The 25,390-nt window shown below is 45.3% G+C and overlaps 1 protein-coding gene across 1 annotated transcript in view; it reads left to right on the top strand.

Annotated features, from left to right (window-relative positions):
* ROR1 (receptor tyrosine kinase like orphan receptor 1) overlaps positions 1-25,390 on the top strand; it is a 345,454-nt gene that overhangs the window by 235,940 nt on the left and 84,124 nt on the right. The window contains exons 3-4 of the mRNA XM_073593811.1: positions 13,525-13,812; positions 16,039-16,069. Of these exons, the coding sequence (XP_073449912.1) occupies positions 13,525-13,812; positions 16,039-16,069 (319 nt within the window). The remainder of the gene's footprint in view (positions 1-13,524; positions 13,813-16,038; positions 16,070-25,390) is intronic.

The following is a 25,390-nucleotide window of genomic DNA, read 5'->3' as shown; positions in this document are numbered from 1 at the left end:
TAACCCTAGGTTCACATCTCTGCAGCTGATGCATTTTTTCCAGCCCATTTTGTGGTGCTTTTTGCTTTTTTTAAACCCACTTTTTTATGCGTTTTTGCATGCAGTTATCATGCGTTTTGCTTTTTTTTTTTTCTCTTTAACAAACTGTGAATAACTGGTTGTTAAAAAGTGTCCGGGAAGCCGGCCGCTGCGTCCTTAGCAACTGATGAGTCATCAGCTGTCAGCAGGGTTCCCCGCTGACAGCTGAATGTAAAAACAAGAATTGCCGACAATAGCAAAAAATGTTAAAAAAATCGGTGAAAAAACAAGGGCCCCTTCCCCACAACCACGGCCAGTGGTTGTGATGGCAGGGGGCTTATCCGAAAATGAAAGCCCCCTTTAACTAGGGGGCCCCCAGATCCCAGCTCCCCCCCCCCCCCCATGTGAATGAGTATTCATTCGCAAAAAAGTTTAAAAAGGGAGTAAAGACACAGCACAAGTTTTCGACAATTCCTTTATCAAAAAATAAAAAAGAACGTCCCTCGATGTAGATCCATCGTCAATAGCGACGCCTGCCTACCTGAAAAAATTAAAAAAAGCTCCATTCGCGCCGAAGGCTCCCGCTGTCTGCCAGTTCTTAAATAGCTAAGGGGCGACATCACCGGATGAACCCACCCCTCCCTGTGACATCACCGACCCAGCATGCACGGCTCGATGACGTCACGGGGGGGCGGTGCCTCCAGGTGACGGGACAAGGGTGGCCCTGACCCTTAGCTATTTAAGAACTGTCAGACGGCTGAGCAGGCAAATGGCAGAAGCCTTCGGCGTGATTGGAGCTTTTTTCTTTTTTTCGGGTTGGCGGGCGTCGTGATTGATGATGGATCTACAATGGGGGACATTGTTTTTTTACTTTTTAAAAAAGCACTTGTTAAAAACTTGTGTTGTGTCTTTACTCACTTTTTTGGTGAATGGGTAGGGGGTACTAAGTACCCCCTACTTATTCACATGGGGGGGCTGGGATCTGGGGGCCCCCTTGGTAAAGAGGGTTCCAGGTTCCGATAAGCCCCCATGCCAGCATACCTCTACAACCACCGGTCAGGGTTGTGGGAAAGCGGCCCTGCTATGGATTTTGGGGGGGGGCCCCGCACATTTTTTTTTATGATGGCATTCGGTTCCTCTCAAAATCCATACCAGACCCGTAGGGCACGCGTTTTTACCCATTTTTTTTATTGCTGGCAAGTTCTTGTTTTTACATTCAGCCGTGAGTGGGGAAGCCTGCTGACAGCTGATGACTCAACCGTTGTCAAGGACAAGGCGGCCGGCTTCCCAACCCGCTCCTTAACAACCAGCTATACACAAGTTGTTATTCAGCAAAAACCCATGTAAAAATTCATCAAAAACACAACACTTGCTTTTTTGGTGTGGGTCCATTAACGCGGAGTTCCACACAAAAATGGAACTTCCGCTTTTCGGAACCCTCCCCCCCTCCGGTGTCACATTTGGCACCTTTCAGGGGGGAGGGGGGTGCAGATACCTGTCTAAGACAGGTATTTCCACCCACTTCCGGCTTAGACTCCCATGGGAGTCTACGCCTCTTCCTGTCCCTCCGCGCTGTCTCCTGGGAAACACACAGCTCCCAGGAGATAGCGGGGACCAGTTAAGACGCGCAGTGCGACTCGCGCATGCACAGTAGGGAACCGGGAAGTGAAGCCGCAACGCTTCACTTCCTGATTCCCCAACTAGGATGGCGGCGGCAGCTGCCGAGAGTTGAGCGAGTGATCGGCTTCGGCTGCCGACATCGCTGGACCCTGGGACAGGTAAGTGGCCATTTATTAAAAGTCAGCAGCTGCAGTATTTTAGCTGCTGGCTTTTAATATTTTTTTTTTAGGTGGACTCCCTCTTTAAAGTTTATTACACGCAAAATTCAATCTGCTACAGGAAAAAAAAAGTCTCTGACCCTTTCCAAAAATGCCGCGGCTAAAAACCGCATAGATGTGAAGGTGTACCATAGAAAACTATGTTAAATGGACTGTAGTGTATTTTTGCAAACTCTAATAGATGGCTAAGTAATGTATTGTAGAGGGATATATTGTTTGGGGGAGTTTTTCCACAGCCAATAAAGAGACTCGCTCAGGTCTGACAACCCAGTGCAATTTTTGGGCATTCATCGCTACCATAAAAGCCCTGATGAAGGGGGGTGACGAGCTCCTGAAACATGTCGGCTGTTACTGAGTCTTATCATCCCTGATTACCACTCCTGCTTCTCTCATCCATCCAATAAACACTTGTATGTACCAGTAACATGGTAACTTTGTTTGGGCCTACTAAATTACAGGTAGCTGCCTCTAAATTCAAATTTGAGAATAACCTTCCAGATTGGGGTCCAGCGCTCCAACAAGGCTCTATTTAGAATGCCACTTTATGTATTGGAATACCTCCTTGGACCCAGTCTATCCAGAGAGTATGGTCACCTGCTGACTTGGCACCATCCACATATAGCTTAACGCTTCAGTAATCCAACGCAATTTTACTGCAGATAATTGCAATACAGAGGATGTGTTTGCAATCTTTTGGTAAATGTATTTTCAAAGCCCTGAATAAGAACTAACGCGAAAACTCCCATCTCCATCCAGTGGACTACATACACCAAAATACACCTATTGCACCTTGTGGTTTGTTTTTTGGAGAGGGAACGTGGAAGAAACTGTGATCCTAGATTCACACTATTAATCGCTTATGAATTGCACACGATCACGCACCGCATTCCTGTGCAATTCACATGCGAGATTCAGTGTGGTGCGATTTGAGCCCATTCATCTTGAACGGGCTCAAATCACACCTAAGAAGTGCAGGCACTACATTTGGAAACGCACTGCAACCCAGATCAAATGCTAGTTTTGTATCATGTGATCCGGTGCAGGCAAATGCACTGACACCCGCTGCAGATCGCAAAGGGCAGTGCGTTTTGAACACGGTTCAGGAATGGCCATACCGCGTTCTAGTGTTAACCCCGGGCTGAAGATCTATTTAAGACTGAACTACATTCGATAAAAAATCCACACTCGGGTTGGGAGGTATGATCAGGGCTGGGGCAAGGGTTTTTGACACCCTAGGTGAAACCTCATTTTGCCGCCCCCCCCCCCCTTGGCTCTACCCCTGACTCCACCCCCTTTTCCCTGCCCATGTAAACCCCACCTTTTTAATGAAGCGCCCATCAAATTCAGCCTCACCAGCGCCCATCAAATGCAGCCTCTCCAGTGCCCATCAAATGCAGCCTCTCCAGCGCCCATCAATGCAGCCTCACCAGCTCCCATCAAATGCAGCCTGCCTCACCAGCGCCCTTCAAATGCAGCCTACCAGTGTCCATCAATGAATGTTTGCTTACTTCCATTAATTTGGAAGTCGGGACACAGACACAGTCCTCCGCCACCGCTGTGCCTCTGACACTATGTGCGAATGGTGTGCGACTGCCTGCTGATGCTGAGACTTAGTTGCTTGCTGTAGAGTGAAAAGAGTAGTAAAACCAGTGGCTGGGCGCCCTAGGCAGCAAGGCGCCCTAGGCGGCTGCCTAGTTTACCTAGTGGTAGCACCGGCCCTGGGTATGATATACTGCTGATGAGAAATGGTATTTAGCAGTTTATATTTACTAAAATGATTGCATTTCCATGTTCTGTGTACTGTGGGAGACCAGATATAGTGAATGCAGGTTCCGGGGTTTAGTAACACTTTAAATAGCAGCTGATACCACATTCTGGTACTGAGTATATAACATATATTTCAGGACTGGAGGGGAGGACAGAGGGAGATACCAAATCATATAAATAAACAAGTTGTAGTGGCCCAAAACCTCCACTAGATGTCAGCATTAATTAAGGCGATAGTAACCTGATGCAGTCCAATTCAACAAAGACAGAGCAACCAACAGTTCCACCTCTGTAACTAAACCAAAGAGGTCAGTACCTAGAACACCTAGCCTGCATTTTCAGATTCATTATAGGGGCAGTAGCAGGCTGGCATCCAGTTTTGGAGTAGAGCCATTGTCCTACAATCTGCAGCTATGACTTTGGATTTGTAGGACGATGGATTCTATGTATTATAATGTATGTGGGCTGATTGTTCGGTGGAGGCGATCGTATGACCCCAGGATGCATCGTTTCGCCTTTCAGAAAACACGCCTGTTCTGTAAAATCAGCACAATAGCTGTTGCGCAATGCCGCCGATGGATGGCCAGAACACACGTCCAGCTTGTTTCTTCTGCAGGAATCACAGGGAATATTTTGGAGGCCTGGCCGCTCCCCAGATCACATATTTCTTTGTTCAGACTCCCTGCTGCTTCACAGCTTGTTCTGACGGCCTTCGCTTTTCCAGAAAACCCTTTACTGTCCCCGCCGGCCGCTCCGTCACTTCACTTTGATTCGCGCTTACAGCCAGGAATGTATTAAGTGTTCTTATAAAACACAGAGAGAGGAATCGAGGAAGCATCGATCGCCAATACGAGGATTCCAGCTTTGCATGTTTCAGGGGAAAAAAAACGCAGCAAGTTGGCAGCGAGACAGGAAATGGTGTCCGCCCATCGCCTCCCACCCACCGCGCTCCCTGTGCAAAGCACCACCTGTCTGATCGCAAACTTTTTTTTTTTCCCTGAAAATTATTAAAAGGGCATTTCAGTAAAAATAATCTCCTATGAGGAATATAAACTTCTGCAAAGTAACAATCTTTTATCATTACAGGCCGAAGGGACCGCTATGGATTGGGGGAGGGGGGAACCCCGTACCGTTTCTTCCCTGATTTTTTAAATTCTTTTCATTACATTCAGCTGATGACTCTCTGGTCGTTAGGGACAGGGCGGCTGCTCGCTCCTTAACAACTATGAGAGTTATAGGTTGTTAAGGATGCCAGTGGCCGCCAGCTCCTTAACAACTATGACAGTTACTGATTGTTAAGGATGCCAGTGGCTGCCGGTTCCTTAACAACTATGACAGTTCCTGGTTGTTAAGGATGCCAGTGGCTGCCCGCTCCTTAACAACCATGACAGTTACTGGTTGTTAAGGATGTCAGTGGCCGCCAGCTCCTTAACAACTATGACAGTTACTGGTTGTTAAGGATGTCAGTGGCCGCCAGCTCCTTAACAACTATGACAGTTACTGGTTGTTAAGGATGCCAGTGGCCATCCGCTCTTTAACAATTATGAAGTTACTGGTTGTTAAGGATGCCAGTGGCCGCCCGCTCCTTAACTATGACAGTTACTGGTTGTTAAGGAAGTCAGCGGCTGCCCGTTCCTTAACAACCATGACAGTTACTGGTTGTTAAGGACGCCAGTGGCTGCCTGCTCCTTAACAACTATGCCAGTTATTGTTTGTTAAGGATGCCAGCGGCTGCCCGTTCCTTAGCAACTATCACAGTTACCGGTTGTTAAGGATACCAGTGGCCACCTGTTCCTTAACAACAATGACAGTTACTGGTTGTTAAGGACACCAGCAGCCGCCTGCTCCTTGACAACCAGTACACATTCCCTAAATACCACAAGCCTTGACCACTACATAAAGAGGAGCTCCAGGCTCCCGCAAAAAAAATTAAAAGTCAGCAGCTACAAATACTACAGCTGCTGACTTTTAATATTAGGGCACTTACCTGTCAGTGAGTCCAATGGTGTCCTCACCCGAGCCGAGTTTTCAATCAGGTGCTGGCGCCGCCATCTTAACTAAAGGAAACCGGTTTCCTACAGTGAATGTGCGAATCACGTGGCACTTTGTGACTGGGCTGGCTGCGGGGTAAGGGGCGGGGGGGACTTCCATCTCAGTTCGCCACATATTCAGACAGCCGCTGCTCCTATGTTACTGTATCAGATTGGCTGCAGTCACTGTTTGGATGAAAAATTTTGGCCTGGCACCTTTGATTTTCAAGTTTGTCGAGCCAGATGGTGCCAACTGGGTCACCCACAGCCCTAATGTTGAGCCGTAAATGGCTAGCATAAGTCTAAAGCAGTGGTATAATTGTGGTGCTCACGCTTGAAACTAACACAAGGTGCAATAAAAAAAGTGAGCACAAAAGTGTTAATCATGTATACATTGTCCTCCTCCGAAGCAAAAGAACCCTGGCCCTGATCCCCCGGGGGGGCAAAATTCCTCGTGCTCGTGGTCTACCTGGCCAAAACCAGGTGAACTCCATTCTTCAGATGACCTGCCGAGTCAGGGTCCACCTAAATACTAGGTGGAGCTCCCCAAAAGGAAGACCCTATGGAATGAGGAACACTTGACCATAAGGCCACGTTCCCTCCACCCCAAGACTTTCAGGACAAGTCTGAGAACCTACACCCTACTAATTCGGAATGAGTAAAGTGCAAAGGTGAAGTGCAAAAAAGTGCAAAATAAATATATGCTTTGAAATTTGGCTCAGTCAGGGGATGTAAAGGAAGTTTTTTGTTGAATTTATGAGGCTTAAGTATCACATAGAATCTGGATTTGATCCTTATCATCTGGATTATGGAAATGCACTGGGTTCCTTCAGGAGAGCGACTTTCAAGTTGCATATTGACGTCTATAATGCAGTGTGAGGTCCGAGCATCTGGTAAATCTGCATTCTATATAAGGTGGAGGACACAAGGGTAAGTTTAAAGGTTTACCTACGATTGTATAAGCTCGACCCCAGGATTGAAACGCAAAAAAGAACAGTGGAACCATCATGAACGGTTCCTATTAGTAAGGAAGACGTGTTCACTCCCTGAACTCTGGCCTCCAACCTCGCCGTTGCCCGGCCCCTTTTCCCTGTACACTCCGCTCTGGGGGTTCTACGTTTACAGACTCCAAACAATATTTATGTCCGGTGTTTGAGAGAGGACTATCCTAAGAGGATCGTAAATCCTCCTACAAATCACAAGCACTTCGTGTTTACAATATATCTCTTTTATTTCTTGTTATTTTGGATGAAAAGTTACTTTTTTTACCTTTTTTTTTCCCCCTCCAACAGTGGACAATAAAAAATAAGATACAGAGAGGTTCAGATATTGCCTGCGATGGACGCCAGCCAGATACTGACGATTTATTCAGACTGTGACGCCGGCTATGGTTGTACAATGGACAACCTCTTGGATGTTGGGAGTGGAGAGAAAAAAAAAATCTAATGTATGAAAATTATTGTCTGATGGAGGTGCTGGGGGGATTGTGGCGTTCCTCGAAATTTTTTTCCCTGGATTGTTTTACACGGGATGTGGGAGCGTTCCCCACCAAATGATAAATGGCTTAATGTAACTCAATGGGAATAATGAACACCAGTGGTGGCCGGAGCAGCACCCATCCACCCGGTCGGTCAGGCACTCACCCCATCAGCGGCAGTGGGTGGCCGGCAGCGTGGTGCAGCGGCTCCGTGTCCTCTCCTCCATGGTGGCTTCCAGCTCTTCTTCCCAGGCATCAGATAGGATTGCCTGCCCTTTCAGCCAATTGGGTGACCGGTGTCAAAACCAGCTTCCTGATTGGCCGGGAGGAGGATCAGTGTTACAACAGTGAATATTCATTCGCTGTTGTAACACACCTGGGTGGGCTCAGCGTGCATTCTCTGCGACCCGAGCCCACCCTATATTGAAGTCTATTAAAGCCTCTGGCTCTAATCGGTGCTTCAACCCCCCCCCCCCCATTGGAATCCATGTGCCGGTGTCTTGAAAGGGGCCAGACACATGGATGGGGGGGGCAGCGATGGAGGGGGGGCGGCGCCATTAATGGATGGGCTTCCATCCATTAAGGGTGCTGCCGCTGATGGGGTATGTGCTGGGGAGGGGGGGGAGGGGAGGGCGGGGATGTAGGGGGGGGGGGCGGCGCCCATGCGCCCTTAATGGATGAGCTTCCATCCATTAAGGGTGCCCCTGCCGATGGGGTATGTGCTGGGGAGGGGGGCGGCGCCCATGCACCCTTAATGGATGGGCTGCCCCTTAAGAAGGGTATAAAGTTGTTGTAAACCCTGACATTTACCCAGTGAAGTGTCTGGTCTCAGGTGATGCTCAGAGATAAAACAAATCCTCCTACATAAGTTGTACCTGTTTATCTGCAGTTTTCACTCTGTTCAAAGTGCAGAATTTTTAAGGCTTGTCTGAGAGTTCAGAAAAAAAAAAGGGGGCAGAGAGCTGATCTTACACTCAGGTGAGGAGAGCTGATTGGAGGGAAAGGACACACCCCTCTTCACACAGCACAAAGGAGCAGAGCTGAGGCTGTCATGCTCAGTTTGGTGTGTAGTGCTAGAGAGTTTTTTTTTATTTTTCCTGGGAGGGTGCATTTGATCAGCACAGGGCCAATCAGCACTGTCCAGACAGAGGGTCAGGGGTCCTGCATCCTCATAGGACAATCAGGGGAGAATGAAAACTCCTTCTACAAGCTTTAACTAGGCACTGATAGAAGTCACAAGACTGCTATATACTGCTGAAGAGAAAAGGTATTTATCAGTTTAGATTTACTAAAATAATGTAATTTCCATGTTCTGTGTACTGTGGGAGACCAGATATAGTGAATACAGGCTCCGGGGTTTAATAACACTTTAAATTTGCTTTGTAGAGAAGTAGTTAGTGTTTCTCATAATGGATTTAATGGTAACGGCACGGATTTTCTACGCTATTTTTGTGCTCTGCAGGATGCGGGGCGCAGCGGAGTGAAGCTGGCACGGTTTCCCCGGTGAATGGCAGGCGCTGTACGGTTCTGGCTGCGGAAATAACAACGCTGGCCAAGCTCACTCACTTTGCTGCCGAGCGCGAGGGAACAGAGGAAGGAGCGCGTCTCCAGTCCGCTCGCTTCACACTCAGCGCCCTGCCAAGGGCTTAAGTTGGTGCAGATGTCTTGGACGCGGTGAAGGTACAAACAGGGAGGAAAATGGATTTAACAAAGTGGTACTGGACCGTCATCAACGCCTTAACCCTTTACTGGCCTCCTGTGTAGGAGAAAACTTTTTTTTTGTTGTTCATTATGGATAAAATGGAGTGTAGGGGAGGATTAAAACCCCCTGTCAGTTTTTTATTTCTTGCCATATGTGTCCCATTGGGGAGGTTTCTCTTCACTTCCTGTCCCATGGCCCAAACAGGAAGTGAGAGGAAATCCCTCTTGCTTGCTATTATCTGGCCCTTGGGGCACTATTTCATCCACTGATATCAACAATGGGGCATAATCTCAACCCCCACCCCCACCCCCCTCCACTGACACCAATGAAGAGGCACAATTCCTCATAAGGACAACAAGAATGGGGCACAATTCCTCCCAATTATACCAACAATTGGGCCAAATGACACTTATGATGGGGCACAATTCCTCCCACTGACACCAACACCAAAGATGGAGCATTGTTTTTTCGCACTAATGTTGGGGCACTATTATATCCACTGATATCAACAATGGGGCAAAATCTCAAACGCCCCCCCCCCCTACTGACACCAATGAAGAGGCACAATTCCTCATAAGGACAACAAGAATGGGGCACAATTCCTCCCAATTATACCAACAATTGGGCCAAATGACACTTATGATAGGGCAGAATTCCTCCCACCAACACCAAAAAATGGGCCCCGCGACACCAATGACGGGACACAATTCCTCCCACTGACACCAAAGATGGAGCATTGTTTTTTCGCACTGATATTGGGGCACTATTTTATCCACTGATATCAACAATGGGGCATAGTCCCCCCCTACTGACACCAATGAAGGGGCCCAATTCCTCCCAATTATACCACAAATTAGGCCAAATCACACTTATGATAGGGCAGAATTCCTCCCACCGACACCAACAAATGGGCCCAGCGACACCAATGATGGGACACAATTCCTCCCACCCACACCAAAGATGGAGCATTGTTTTTTCACACTGATGTTGGGGCACTATTTTATCCACCGATCTCAACATTGGGGCATAATACCCCCCCCCCCCCCCCCACTGACACCAATGACGGGGCACAATTCCTCATAAGGACAGCAGTAATGGGGCACAAAATCCTCCCACTGACACCAAAGATGTGGCATTGTTTTTTTTCCCACTGTTGTTGGGACCTTTTCTACTCCCAATGGCCACACTCTGGGCCCCCAAAAGTCTGAAGGACAGTAAACTGGCCCTTTTGTTTAGAAAGTTTGAAAGTGAAAGTTTGTGAACCCCTGCTCTAAAGTAAAGGAATCTCTGAACTAGTGTCCACATTCAAGTTGCCAAGCGGCAGCCAAGAAACCTTAAGGATTTAGAGAAGATCTGTAGAGAAGAGTGGACCAAAATCCCTCCTGAGATGTGTGGAAACCTGGTCACCAACTACAAGAAATGTCTTACCTCTGTGCTGTCCAACAAGGGTTTCTCCACCAAGTACCAAGTCATGTTTTGCTTGGGGATCAAATACTTATTTTACTCACTGAACTGCAACTCAATTTATAACATTTGTATCATGTGATTTTTCTGGATTTTTGGTTGATATTCTGTCTCTATCATTTAAAATACACCTATGATAAAAATGATAGACCCTTCATTTCTTTGTAAGTGGGCAAACTTTCTAAATCTGCAGACGATCAAATCGTTATCTCCCCCACTGTATGTGTCTCTTCTCTGTGCCTGGAGTTCATCTTTAAGAACGAACTGTTAATTGGCCTTTTCAGCAGAATTCTGGGGATCCATCCCTCTCGTTGGATGAAGACATCTTCTCTTGGCTTTATCGTAATACTTTCTGATGACAGTGAATCAAAGAATCCGGGAGTTTTACTGTCTTACAACTTCCAGCCAGGCCAAGCCGAAAGCATTCAGGAATCGCAGCAGATCCACATGAAAGGGACGCACGTTGTCGCGGCAGAAGAACAATGCCACAATCTGCCCAAGGGGGGAGAAAATCGCGTTTTTTATAACGAGTTCGCGGAATTGTGCTTCTGGTTTTACGATTCCTTTGATGTCCGCGTCATATCTAGTGATTGACCCAGTGCCTTCGCCTTGGCAGGAACCAGAATTGCCATTAAAAACAGACAGCTTCTTCCATGGCTTTACCGAGGAGTTTTAGGGGTTTTTTTTTTCATTCCACACTTTTTTCCCACATGGGAAAACTCACAATAAATCATATGGATTCCAGAAACAAAGTGTCTGATTGTGAAACAGTTTTTGTTATCTGAAGCAACAAATTACATGCCTCATTCCTATTGTTTTTCTCATGTATTTTTATTGCATTTTACTTTTTTTTTTTTTGGTAATTACTTCCACTCCGGGCCTTTTCTGGCACTTTTTGTTTACATGTAACAATAATTATTTTTTACTAGAAAAATACTTAGAGCCCCCAAACATTATATATTTTTTTAACCACCTCCGGACCGCCGCACGCCGATATACGTCCTAACCATAGGTGTGCGCACAGGGTGTGCTGGGTGTGCCTAGGCACACCCTAATCACCCCATGCACATTACCATTATTGCTCTGTGTGCCAGCAGGAAGATGGGAAAAGTCTCCATCTTACCGGCTCTGCCATAAGAGAAGTACTGATCTCCCTGTCTGCGTCATATATATGTAGACACACATGTGTGCTTGAGATTTAGGGTGCACACCCTAATACCATAGGCTGCGCACACATGGTCCTAACTTTGAAGAGGCATATCATTGTTATGACAGCAGCTGGCTGCCATAACCCTAGTATCCTCTTTTTCGGCAGGCAGTCCGGTTTCCGATAATAGTGGTCTCTGCGGCGGATTCGCCGCAAGATCACTTTTATTGGCGGCGGGAGAGGGCCCCCCCCTCCCGCCTTGCTCCGGTGCCCTCCGCCGCTTACCGGAGGCCGTCGGCAGCGGCGGAGGGGATCGGATCCTCTCACGTCAGTGGCATGGAGACGAGCGAGGAGAAGATGGCCCCCACCAGTCTCCATACCATTGCAGGGCGGAAGCGACGTCAAAACGTCACTTCCGCCCATAGCTCTTTTTATTTATTTTTTTTTTTAATGACAACATTTTATATTTTATTTTTTTTTTATTGCATTTTAGTGTAAATATGAGATGTGAGGTCTTTTTAACCCCAGATCTCATATTTAAGAGGTCCTGTCATGCTTTTTTCTTATGCCCCGTACACACGGTCGGACATTGATCAGACATTCCGACAACAAAATCCTAGGATTTTTTCCGACGGATGTTGGCTCAAACTTGTTTTGCATACACACGGTCACACAAAGTTATTGGAAAATCCGATCGTTCTGAACTCGGTGACGTAAGAGACGTACGTCGGGACTATAAACGGGGCAGTGGCCAATAGCTTTCATCTCTTTATTTATTCTGAGCATGCGTAGCACTTTGTCCGTCGGATTTGTGTACACACGATCGGAAATTCCGACAACGGATTTTGTTGTCGGAAAATTTTATATCCTGCTCTCAAACTTTGTGTGTCGGAAAATCCGATGGAAAATGTGTGATGGAGCCCACACACGTGTGTACAGGGCATAATACATTCCTTGTAATAGGAATAAAAGTGACACTTTTTTTTAAAAAAAAAAAGAACAGTGTAAAAATAAAAAATAAAAGGTAAAATAAATAAGAAAAAAAAAATTTTTGTTTAAACTCGCCCCGTCCCGCCGAGCTCACATGCAGAAGCGAACACATACGTAAGTAGCGCCCGCATATGAAAATGGTGTTCAAACCACACATGTGAGATATCGCCGCAATCGGTAGAGTGAGAGCAATAATTCTAGCTCTAGACCTCCTCTGTAACTCAAAACATGCAACCTGTAAAAATTTTTAAACGTCGCCTATGGAGATTTTTAAGGGTAAAAGTCCTTACATCAGTGTCCCCCTTAGATAAAAAGCAGAGAATTCTATAAATGGTGCTAGATGGTCACAAAATGAAAGGCTGCACTGACCCACATCCCTAAATATGAATGAATAAAGCCAAGGTGAAAACAACAGAGATACCCAACGCGTTTCAAGTCTACGGTATTGGTTCTCTTCTTCAGGGGTAGGAGATTACAACATATTTATATCCTCACACATTTTCTTTTGCTAATTATAGACATATTCATGTCCTCGTGTAACCTTCTACCCCTGAAGAAGAGAACCAATACCGTAGACTTGAAACGCGTTGGGTATCTCTGTTGTTTTCAACAGATCAATGGTGGTTGTCAACTGTTGTCAGAACCCCTGGTAGTTTTTTTGCCATCTGTGTCCCATTGGGGAGATTTCCCTTCACTTCCTGTCCCATAGCCAAAACAGGAAGTGTGAGAAAATCTCTCCAAAGTGAGGAAATCATTGGTTTTCACCAGAACTAGTGTCCCCATTGGAAGGTTTACACTCAATTCCTGTTCTGGTGACAACTCACAATTTGAGTTATTCTGTCACTTTCAATGATAATGGTAAACAGGACAAATAGAGATGGAAAAAAGCGGAGATACAGACAGCAATATAAACTGACAGGGGTTCTAATCCCTCTCCACTCTGTCCAAAACTATAAAAAAAAAAAAATTAGCATTTAATTATACTTCAGATGCAAGGAGAGTAAGTAATTGAATTTCACCTGATATCCTCTTGCAATCCCTTATCCTTTATCTATTGATGACACTAATTATCTTTCTCTTCTCTCTGGCAGATATTTATTTGATGTTGGATGAACCGATGAACAATATAACCACGTCTTTGGGCCAGACGGCTGAGATGCATTGCAAGGTTTCGGGGAACCCGTCTCCGACCATACGATGGTTGAAGAACGACGCCCCCGTTGTCCAAGAGCCGCGCCGGATATCGTTTCGCACGACCAATTACGGGTCAAGATTGCGGATACGAAATCTGGACACTACGGACACCGGGTACTTCCAGTGTGTGGCCACTAATGGACGGAAAACCGTCTCTACAACCGGGGTGCTCTTTGTGAAATTTGGTGAGTTGGAGGAAAAGGTTTGACGATCTTTAAAAACAACTCTGTCGCCTTTCTAAAAATACTAAAAAATACTCCAAAAAAGAAGACTCACCTGTCCCACTGCCAGTTCCTGAAACCTTCACTGTCTTCAGTGGCTGAAGAACCTTCAAATCCGGAACACTTCAGGGAGTGATTGCTGCGTGTGTCCCCACTCTGCATGGAATGGGAGAAATAGTGTCCCATCATTGGTGTCAGTGGGAGGAATTGTGTCCCATCATTGGTGTCAGTGGGAGGAATAGTGTCCCATCATTGGTGTCAGTGGGAGGAATAGTGCCCCATCATTGCCATCAGTGTGAGTAACAGTGTCCCATCATTGGTGTCAGTTCGAGGAATAGTGCCCCATCATTGGTGTCAGTGGGAGGAATAGAGTCCCATCATTGGTGTCAGTGGGAGGAATAGTGCCCCATCATTGGTGTCAGTGGGAGGAATAGTGTCCCATCATTGGTGTCAGTGGGAGGAATAGTGCCCCATTATTGGTGTCTGTGGGAGAAATAATGCCCCATCGTTGGTATCAGTTGAAGGAATAGTGCCCCATCATTGGTGTCAGTGGGAGTAATAGTGCCCCATCATTGGTGTCAGTGGGAGTAATAGTGCCCCATCATTGGTGTCAGTGGGAGGAAAATTGCCCCATCATTGGTGTCAGTGGAAGGAATAGTACCTCATGGTTGGTGTCAGTGGGAGGAATAGTGTCTCATCATTGGTATCAGTGGGAGGAATAATACCCCATTGTTGGTGTCAGTCGAAGGACTAGTGCCCCTTCATTGGTGTCAGTGGGAGGAATAGTGCCCCATCATTGGTGTCAGTGTGAGGAATAATACCCCATCATTGGTGTCAGTGGGAGGAATAGTGTCCCATCATTGGTGTCAGTGGGAGGAATAATACCCCATCATTGGTGTCAGTGGGAGGAATAGTGCCCCATCATTGGTGTCAGTGGGAGGAATAATACCCCATCATTTGTGTCAGTGGGAGGAATAGTGCCCCATCATTGGTGTCAGTGGGAGGAATAGTGAAATAGTGCCCCATTGTTGGTGTCAGTTGAAGGAATAGTGCCTCAAGGACCGGTAAAAAGGCAAGGAAAGATCCAAATCTGGCTGCAGTTTGGAGACCACTGGTCTAGTAGAACCCAATGCACCACCGCACATATACCGTGCATTGTGGTGCACTGTGTTGTTAAAGGACCATGTATAGTTTTCATCTTCTGTGGTGCCTTGGCTGCCCAATCATAATGAATGGACAACCTTAATGTGACAAAGATTAAGGTGTTCCATTAAATCACCACAACAGAATGGGTCCTAAAAAGTCTTCTGTGTTTCTGCAGCTCTCTGTGTCACCTCCAGCCTTCTCCCTGGACTATGAATGAATTATCACACCGGTGCTGAGCTCCTCTCTGTGCCCTGTTTTAAAAAGTTGAGTGGGAGAATTTGTACAAGTAAAAAATGTTGGCACAATCCCCAAATATCATTCTTTAGAAAAAAAAAAACAGGGTATCCCTGAATTTCCCACTGGGGGAGACACCGGAATAAAGGGGATTTTTAGCGTGCCTGTAGCAAAGATCTGTAAAATCATAATATACCGAACAACAACAATATTTATTAATCCGTAGGTAAAAATCTGACAGTACAAATCATGTAAACACTGTTGCCAGGTTTGTTATACAACCAGCAGAGCCAAAAGGCGGTGATGGGATCGACGGGTTTCGCCCAGATTGGGCTTCTTCAGGATCCACTTGATATTTACAGTGATAACTCGATAAGTAATACAAACAATCCATCATTATTACATAGTAAACCTACAAAGTGTACATTACATCTAATCAACAACATCAAATCTGTGCTCTATACCTCTTATAAGCCCACATGGGCTATTTCCATTCTTGTTTCCAGTGCCTGAAACATGTCAGGATAGCCTACAGTGCACTGTACAAAAGCGTGGCTGGATTGTGGTGTTGGTGCTCCTACTTTCAGACTGGTTTGTGGTGGGCTGGTGGTTATAGGCAAAGAAGATGGCTATTTTATGGTTGTTATTCCAGCAGCGTGGAGAGTTTATGGATTTCTGATACAGGATAGGAACGGAGGGGATTTAAATTTAGTCTGGTGTTCAGCTTTAAACAGTCTTAAAACATGCTTTGCCAAAATATGAATACATTTACATGATCCTGATCTAACCCATCAATTCTTATTCCTGCAGGTCCTCCTCCCACAGCAAGTCCAGGCTCTGTGTAAGTACCCTTCTATGAATTACCCCTCAAAAATCAGACCCGCTAGACCTCACTGGCTGAATGTCGGGAAGCCGGGGCGTTGCTAGGTCTACAAAAGATCTGGGGCTAGAGCCCTGTCAGAAACCATGAACCAGACCGAGACAGAAGTACAGTAAAATCACACTTGTTTATTAATAGAAATAAAAAGGTACATAGAGTAAGCGTGGTCAAAGCATAGCCAGAGTCCAGTAACCGGATCAGGTAGTCAGCCAAGCCAGAGTTCAGTAACCGGATCGGGTAGTCAGGCCAGAAGTCAGGGATCCAAGTAGAGGAACAGCAAGCAGGATAAGGAGCCAGAAGCGATGTCAGCAAAGCCAGTCTTTAAACAGGAACGCAGGAGATGGTTTTTTGTGATGTGACCAAGGCGAAGGCAGGAATGAAGTGAGCTGGAGATCTTTAAGTAGGCAGGACTGACGAGCAGATCCACAACAGCTGGTTAACTGTGGAGAGAGATGAGAGCTGGCAATTAGCCGACAGATGAGCGGTCAGCTCAGAGAAGGAAGGACTGAGCCCACTCCTGACAATCCCATAGCAGCGAAGTAAAGAAAGTCGAACACTTAGGCGGGCATACTCTTACATCAGGGTCCCCAGAGAGCCCCCCCTTACATCAGGGTTCCCAGAGAGCCCCCCCTTACATCAGGGTCCCCAGAGAGCCCCCTTTACATCAGGGTCCCCAGAGAGCCCCCCCTTACATCAGGGTCCCCAGAGAGCCCCCTTTACATCAGGGTCCCCAGAGAGCCCCCCCTTACATCAGGGTCCCCAGAGAGCCCCCCTTATATCAGAGTCCTCAGATAGCCTGCGCCTTGCATCAGGGTCCCCAGAGAGCCCCCCCTTACATCAGGGTCCCCAGAAAGCCCCCCCTTACATCAGGATCCCCAGAGAGCCCCCTTTACATCAGGGTCCCCAGAGAGCCCCCTTTACATCAGGGTCCCCAGAGAGCCCCCCCTTACATCAGGGTCCCCAGAGAGCCCCCCCTTACATCAGGGTCCCCAGAGAGCCCCCCCTTACAAACCGCAGAGGCAATCAAATACCACCAAAAGAAAGCTCTATTTGAGGGAAAAAAAGGACGTCAATTTTGTTTGGGTACAACGTCGCATGACCGCGCTATTGTTAGTTAAAGCGACGCAGTGCCGAATCGCAAAAAGTGCTCTGGTCAGGAAGGGGGTAAATTCTTCCGGGGCTGAAGTGGTTAAAATAAATATGATAAAAATCAAAAAAATCGGTTTAAATAAAAAAAAATCATATATATTTTTTTTAAATCATTGATTTTTATCCACCCTGATTGTACTTCTCCTTTAATTGGCTCCTATCCAAACTGGCCCTAGTATGTGTATGTATGAATGTGATTTAGGGCCCATACACACGACCCGAATATCGTACGAAAACTGTCGTCCGAGGAAGAATCGTATGATTTTAGGATCGTGTGTACACTAATTTCGAGAGCCAATCACGACAGTTCATCCGATATTATTCGACCGGACAAGCGCGAAAGATTACCTCGCACGATACCAGATCGTCTGATTTTCGTTTAGGCTCGATTCACATCTATGCATGCTGCTGTTTCTGCAGTGCTTTTTGCTGTGCTTGCCGCGTTTTTGCCGCGTTTTGCATTTTTTTTTTTTACAGTGTTTTTTTTGATACTGTATACAGTGTTAAAGAAAATGAAAGGAGAAAAAAATGCGGCAAAAACGCGGCAAAAACGCGGTAAAAACGCGGTACTTGCGTTTTTGCATGCGGGTCCATTGAATTCTATTACATGCAAAACGCTGCGTTTTGCAAGAAAAAAAGGCCCCGACCCTTTCCAAAAACGCAGAGGCACAAAAATGCATTGATGTGAACATGTTCCATAGGAACCTCATGTTAAAAAATTCCCATGCATTTCTGCAAAATGCATCAAAAAACGCATTAGTGTGAATAGGGCCTAAGGCTCGATTCACATTTATGCATGTTGCTTTTGAGCGTTTCTGCAGTGTTTTTTGTGGTGCTTGCCGCGTTTTTGAGCAGCGTTTTTAATGCGTTTTTGCTGCGTTTTTGCCGCGTTTCGCGTTTTTTTTTTTTTTGTTTACTGTATACTGTATACAGTCTAAAAAAAAAAAAAAAAAAAAAAAAACCCAAAACGGCCGCAAAAACGCTGTAAAAAACGCTGTACTTGCGTTTTTGATGCTGGTCCATTGAATTCTATTACATGCAAAACGCTGCATTTTGCATGAAAAAAAGTCCCTGACCCTTTCCAAAAACTACTAAAGGTACTAAAATGCATTGATGTGAACATGTTCCATAGGAACCTCATGTTAAAAAATTCCCATGCATTTCTGCAAAATGCATCAAAAAACGCATTAGTGTGAATCGGGCCTAAGTCAGTATAGTTGTCGTCCGAAAATACAATACAAATACACTACAAACACATGACATCACTTCCGATTTTTTTTTTTTCTGTCGTACGAGAATTTTTGCAACTTTATTTACCTGTTCAATTTCTACTTGCGACTATTAAGCTGAAAGGGGTCGTATGATATTCGGATCGCGTGTACGGGCCATTAGGGACCTTAGATTGCAAGCTCCTTGAGAGCAGGGACCGATGTGAACGTATCTGTAATAAATACATTCAAATAAGTACCGAATCCCAGGGATCAGCATAGCAGCCAGGAAACCAGCATTTTCAAAAGTTTTGAACCACGCCGGCCACTGTATTTTTTCAGTACAGGTTTCCATTTAGGCAATCGCCATCATGGCAGAGGTCTGGTTTGGGCATGGGTAACGGATCTGAACGTTGGCGCTCTTTGCCGTATAAGCCGGCTACTCCTCGCTCGGTCTCCATTCTGATCCCATTTCTCATCTCCTCCTCGTCTCTTTTTTTTTTTTTTGTCTGCCCTCCCTTTCCCCTTCCTTTCTGTGTAATGAGAAAAATCCTCTTGAAGTGGTTGCTGAGAGCTGCCAAACTTGCTGCCTCCAATGGTCTCCTCTTAAGCCCCATCTTCCTTTAATATCCTGCCAATTTCTCTGGCACTTCTTGGGGGTATGATGTTGCCTTTGACAAATATGGATGTATGTTTTAGATTTTATGTTTCCTGGTGATGCCCGGAGTGCTAAAAACTGACATACAAACGCACATAAAAGAAATTCTAGGCCGGTGTCGGGATCCAACACCCCCCCGCCCCCCCCTAATAGCTCATTAAATCGCTGTGCTGTTCACTGCCCCATTAACCATTAACTGGCTGGGATGCCCTAAGGGCTGAACCTGCACAAGCAACTGTGATGGATGGAAATGCAGCGCGGGGTTCATTCCCTCCGGCTGCCCCTGGAGGCACGGACATTACATGATCATATGCAAAGTCACCAACAGTGTCAGAGATTGCCCCTGGAAACTGTTTCAGATATCTTTAAAAGCAGTTTAGCATTAAGGGCCCATTTACTCTGTTGTATTTTAATGCATGAGCTACGATGCACTAAAGTGCATGCGTCTTGTTTCCCTATTACTAAAGATAATGTTGTGCGTTTTGAAAAAAATACACATCCAATTTTTTTCCTGCATTTTAATACATTGGAAAAGACTGTAGAAGTCAATGGCAGTGCATGAAAATGCATACCACATGCAACAAGTATTAAGGAGCCTTGGTCGATGGCTGTAACCCTATCCACTCCAAATTCTAAATTCAAAAAGGCATTGGAATCACACGTCAAAATGCATGTCAACGCACAAAGGAAATGCATGCTGATGCATGACATCGCATCTACCCAAGGGCTTGTTCACACTTGTGTTGGTCTCAGCGGTCGGATTGCTCTTCAGGGAGCATTTGACAGGCGGTGAGGATGCACTGAATCACATCCCAACCCAGGTGTCAAACACAAGGCTTGCGAATCTGGCCCGCCAGGCCATTTCATGTGGCCCTCGAACCTCTCCTGCAGCTGCGGCACCCCCCGTCGTCTCTCTCCCACCTTGTCTTCGCAGTCAGCGGAAGTGAGGTGGACAGAACTCCTCCTACAGATCCTGCTCCTCTCTGTGCAGCTGCAGCACCCCCTCGTATCTTCCCCACCTTGTCTCTACAGTCAGTGGCAGAGAAGAGGACAGAACTCCTCCCAGAGATCCTGTGCCTCTCTGTGCAGCTGTGGCATCCCCTCATCTCTTCCCCACCTTGCCTCCGCAGTCAGCAGCAGAGAGGAGGACAGAACTCCTCCCACAGATCCTGCACCTCTTTGTGCAGCTGCAGCACCCCCTTGTCTCTTCCCTACCATGTCTCTGCAGTCAGCAGCAGAGAGGACAGAACTCCTCCTACACATCCTGCGCCTCTCTGTGTGGCTGTGTCAGCTCCCTCATCTCTTCCCGACCCTGTCTCTGCAATAAGCCACAGAGAGGAGGACAGAACTCCTCTCACAGATCCTGCGCCTCTCTACGCAGCTGCAGCACCCCCTCGTCTCTTCCCCACCTTGTCTCCACAGTCAGTGGCAGAGATGAGGACAGAACTCCTCTTACAGATCCTGCGCCTCTCTGCGCAGCTGCAGCACCCCCTCGTCTCTTCCCCACCTTGTCTCCACAGTCAGTGGCAGAGATGAGGACAGAACTCCTCTTACAGATCCTGTGCCTCTCTGCGCAGCTGCAGCACCCCCTCGTCTCTTCCCCACCTTGTCTCCACAGTCAGTGGCAGAGATGAGGACAGAACTCCTCTTACAGATCCTGTGCCTCTCTGCGCAGCTGCAGCACCCCCTCGTCTCTTCCCCACCTTGTCTCCACAGTCAACGGCAGAGAGGAGGACAGAACTCCTCCCACAGATCCTGCGCCTCTCTGCCTGGTCTCAGCATTCAGCAGACTCCGGCAGCTGACTCCAGCCCTCCTCTGGTCCTCCTCCAGATCCTACAGTTTTGCTTCCCAGCAATGCCCCCAGCACCTTCCTGGCAGCAGCACAAGGTAAGGGGGGTGCATTGTGGTGGAAAGGATGGCGGGGGACTCCTAACGTCTGATGTGTAAGGGCCACATGAAAAGGGCCTGGTGCACCAGATTCGGCCCCTGGGCACATGTGCTGTAGGAGGAAGGGGGGTGGTTAGAGGAGTCTTGAGACTCTTTACAGTTCAGGAAAAACAAAGCCTTGCTTAAAATCACATGGCATAATGGGGGAGGGGGAAAAAAGCATACGTTTTGCCCTTTGGGTATTCAAATATGTCTCTTTCACTATATAGTTCACACAGGGAGTGCAGGAAATGTGTGGGCTATACAGGGGCACTGACTATACGTTATAAATATTTTAAAAAATCAGGATTTTATTATTTTAATTTTATGCCTTCATCTGCCAGGATACATATTGAGTAATGTAAAATGATCCTAAAGAACTGAATTGAATTAGTTACACTTTTTATGTTTATGTTTTTTTTTTTTTTTTATCCTGTACTTAAATAAGTGAGTATACATTCTGAGTTTTTATTTAGACAGATCCCAACAAAAGTGATTTTATTTACTTTTTTTTTATACAATTTTGCCTCTTTGCTGAGCTATATTTTTGAAATCATATTTCATGTGCTGAGGTGCTGGGCTCCCTCTAGTGGCCATTTTGTAGGAGACGTCAGCATCCTTGTTACATATGGGTTCATTCATAAGGTCGATCTGTATATAATTTATATATATCTATAAAAGGCTGTGAATTTCCGTTTAATGCTAATGACCCGCCCAGATGTCTCTACAGTTCTCAGCTCCATCATATAAAGATTTTTTATTTGGTAATATTCTACATCCACCCATGGATGTCTCTGTGCTTGGTTTAAAAGTTCTGGAAGGAGTGAGCCCCCCCCCCCCCGATGTAAAGACTCGGTGTGGAACATGTGTCATGTTATAAAACGCACATCCAACTCCTCCACCCTCCTATTACATAGGAATGATTCCAGAGGATGGCGTTAATGGGAGGTTCATTCGTTTCAGTTGTAGGGCGCAAACCTGCTACGGCGGTTCCTGAGCGCACTTTCATGTCATGTGACTTGAGAAACTTCTAAAAATATTATATTTTATAATTGTGTTTAAAAAAAAATTGAGTGGTTTTGGATGCTTTTTAGAAGTGTGTGGATCTAATGCCGCACACTGTGAGCTTGTAAAGCCAGCAGTGATCAATTTACTTATTATAGGCGGCCTCCAGTGCTGTCTCTGACATCATCAAATGCCATAGGGGGCCGCACATCGTATTTAAAGATCCGAAATGCTGCAGAAAGCGGGCACAGTGCATGGGGCAAAATGTTCTTTTCTCATCTGCTTGAACGTTCTTAAGCTATGGTTTTGTCTATTTTTGATCAAATGTTTTTAGGCTTTTGTTTAAAGCTATTTTCTCTTCTGGTTGAATGTTTTTAGGCTGTTGTTTAGGCTTTTTTTTGTTGAATGTTGTTAGGCTATTATTTTAGGATACAGTATTTTCTCTTCAGGTCAAATGTTTTTAGGATATTGTTGCTAAGCTATTATTTTAGGCTATTTTCTCTATTGGTTGATTGTTCTTAGGCTATCATTTTAAGCTATTTTGGTCAAATGTTGTTAGGCTGTTGTTTTAGGCTGTTTTCTCTTCTGATTGAATGCTCTTATGCCGCGTACACACGGTCGGACTTTTCGTCTACAAAAGTCCGACAGCCTGTCCGACAGACTTCCGGCGGACTTCCGGCGGACTTTCGGCGGACTTGCAGCAGACTTTCTAACGAACGGACTTGCCTACACACGACCACACAAAAGTCCGACGGATTCGTACGTGATGACGTACACCGGACTAAAATAAGGAAGTTCATAGCCAGTAGCCAATAGCTGCCCTAGCATGGGTTTTTGTCCGTCGGACTAGCACACAGACGAGCGGATTTCGGGGTCCGTCGTAGTTACGACGTAAAGATTTGAAGCATGTTTCAAATCTAAAGTCCGTCGGATTTGAGGCTGAAAAAGTCTGCTGAAAGTCCGGAGAAGCCCACACACGATCGGATTACCAGCCAGCTTTAGTCCGTCGGCGTCCGTTGGACTTTTGTAGATGAAAAGTCCGACCGTGTGTACGCGGCATAAGGCTATTGTTGCTAAACTATTGCTTTAGGCTATTTTCTCTACAGGTTGAATGTTCTTCACTTATTATTTTAGTCTGTTTTTGAACGAATGTTGTCAGGTTATTGTTTTAGGCTATTTTCTCTATTGGTTGATTGTTCTTAGGCTATCATTTTAGGCTATTTTGGTCAAATGTTGTTAGACTATTGTTTTAGGCTATTTTCTCTACAGGTTGAATGTTCTTAGCTTATTATTTTAGTCTGTTTTTGATCGAATGTTCTCAGGTTATTGTTTTAGGCTATTTTCTCTATTTGTTGATTGTTCTAAAGCCTCGTACACACGGTACGAAAATCAGAAGGGGATTGTCGTTTGACAGGCTGTTGTCCAAAGTTCTTACCGGTTAGTATGCTCCTTTCAACAATTGTTTTCCAATTTTAGGCCAACAAATGTTGGGTGACAGGCTGGTAAATTTTTGTCAAATGACAGCTCCACATCAGATTTTCCTAAATGCTGCAGAAAGCGGTCACAGTGCATGGGGCAAAATGTTCTTTTCTCATCTGCTTGAACGTTCTTAAGCTATCGTTTTGATTTTTGATCAAATGTTCTTAGGCTTTTGTTTAAAGCTATTTTCTCTTCTGGTTGAATGTTTTTAGGCTGTTGTTTAGGCTTTTTTTTGTTGAATGTTGTTAGGCTATTATTTTAGGATACAGTATTTTCTCCTCAGATCAAATATTTTTAGGATATTGTTGCTATTATTTTAGGCTATTTTCTCTATTGGTTGATTGTTCTTAGGCTATCATTTTAGGCTATTTTGGTCAAATGCTGTTAGGCTGTTGTTTTAGGCTATTTTCTCTTCTGATTGAATGCTCTTAGGCTACTGTTGCTAAGCTATTGTTTTAGGCTATTTTCTCTACAGGTTGAATGTTCTTAGCTTATTATTTTTAGTCTGTTTTTGATCGAATGTTGTCAGGTTATTGTTTTAGGCTATTTTTTTCTATTGGTTGATTGTTCTTAGGCTATCATTTTAGGCTATTTTGGTCAAATGTTGTTAGGCTATTGTTTTAGGCTATTTTCTCTATTGGTTGATTGTTCTAAAGTCTCCTATTCACGGTTCGAAAATCAGAAGGGGATTGTCATTTGAGAGGCTGTTGTCCTAAGTTCTTACTGTTAGTACGCTCCTTTCAGCACTTGTTTTTAAATTTTTGGCCAACAAATGTTGGATGACAGGCTAGTAAATTTCTATCAAATCACAGCTCCACGTCAGATTTTCGGATGGTCCGTGCACAAATCCGTCACACAAAAGTCGAAAGTACAAACACACATGCTCAGAATCAGTGCTCACCAAACACAAAGTTAGCAGAAGGGGCCCAAAGGGTGGCGCTCAAGAGCTAAAATTCCTTGTAGTACGTCACTACATTCATGTTTGTGGCACGACAATTTGTGTAACGTTAGTATGCAAGACAAGATCCTGGCACACGCACTTTTGACAAAAATCAGACGCTCGGTTGTCCAACAATCGTACCGTGTGTACGAGGCTTTAGGCTATTGTTTTAGGCTATTTTCTCTATTGGTTGATTGTTCATAGGCTATTGTTTTAGGCTATTTTCTCTATTGGTTGATTGTTCTTAGGCTATTGTTTTAGGCTATTTTCTCTGCTGGTTGAATGTTCTCAGGCTACAGTTTTAAGTTATTTTCTCTTCTGATTGATTGATCTTAGGCTATTGTTGCTAAGCTATTGTTTTAGGCTATTTTCTCTACAGGTTGAATGTTCTTAGCTTATTATTTTTGTGTTTTTGATCGAATGTTGTCAGGTTATTGTTTTAGTCTATTTTCTCTGCTGGCCAGATGCTCTTAGGCTATTGTTTTAGGGTATTTTTGCTTCTGGCCAGATGTACTTTGGCTATTGTTTTAGACTATTTTGGGTAAAATTTTCTTAGGCTATTGTTTCAAGCTATTTTCTCTTCCGATTGAATGTTCTTAGGCTGTCGTTGCTAAGCTATTGTTTTCGGTTATTTTCTCTACATGCTGAATGTTATTAGCCTATTATTTTACCCTTTATTTGGTGGAACGTTGTCAGGTTATTGTTTTAGTCTATTTTCTCTGCTGGCCAAATGCTCTTAGGCTATTGTTTTAGTCTATTTTTGCTTCTGGTCAAATGTTCTTGGGCTTTTGTTTTGAGCTATTTTTGGTGAAATGCTCTTATAGGGCGTACACACGGTCGGACTTTGTTCGGACATTCCGACAACAAAATCCTAGGATTTTTTCCGACGGATGTTGGCTCAAACTTGTCTTGCATA

This window comes from Aquarana catesbeiana, linkage group LG07 (assembly GCF_042186555.1).
Source record: "Aquarana catesbeiana isolate 2022-GZ linkage group LG07, ASM4218655v1, whole genome shotgun sequence".
Classification (NCBI taxonomy): Eukaryota; Metazoa; Chordata; class Amphibia; order Anura; family Ranidae; genus Aquarana; species Aquarana catesbeiana.
This window is presented reverse-complemented; position numbering and strand designations above follow the sequence as displayed.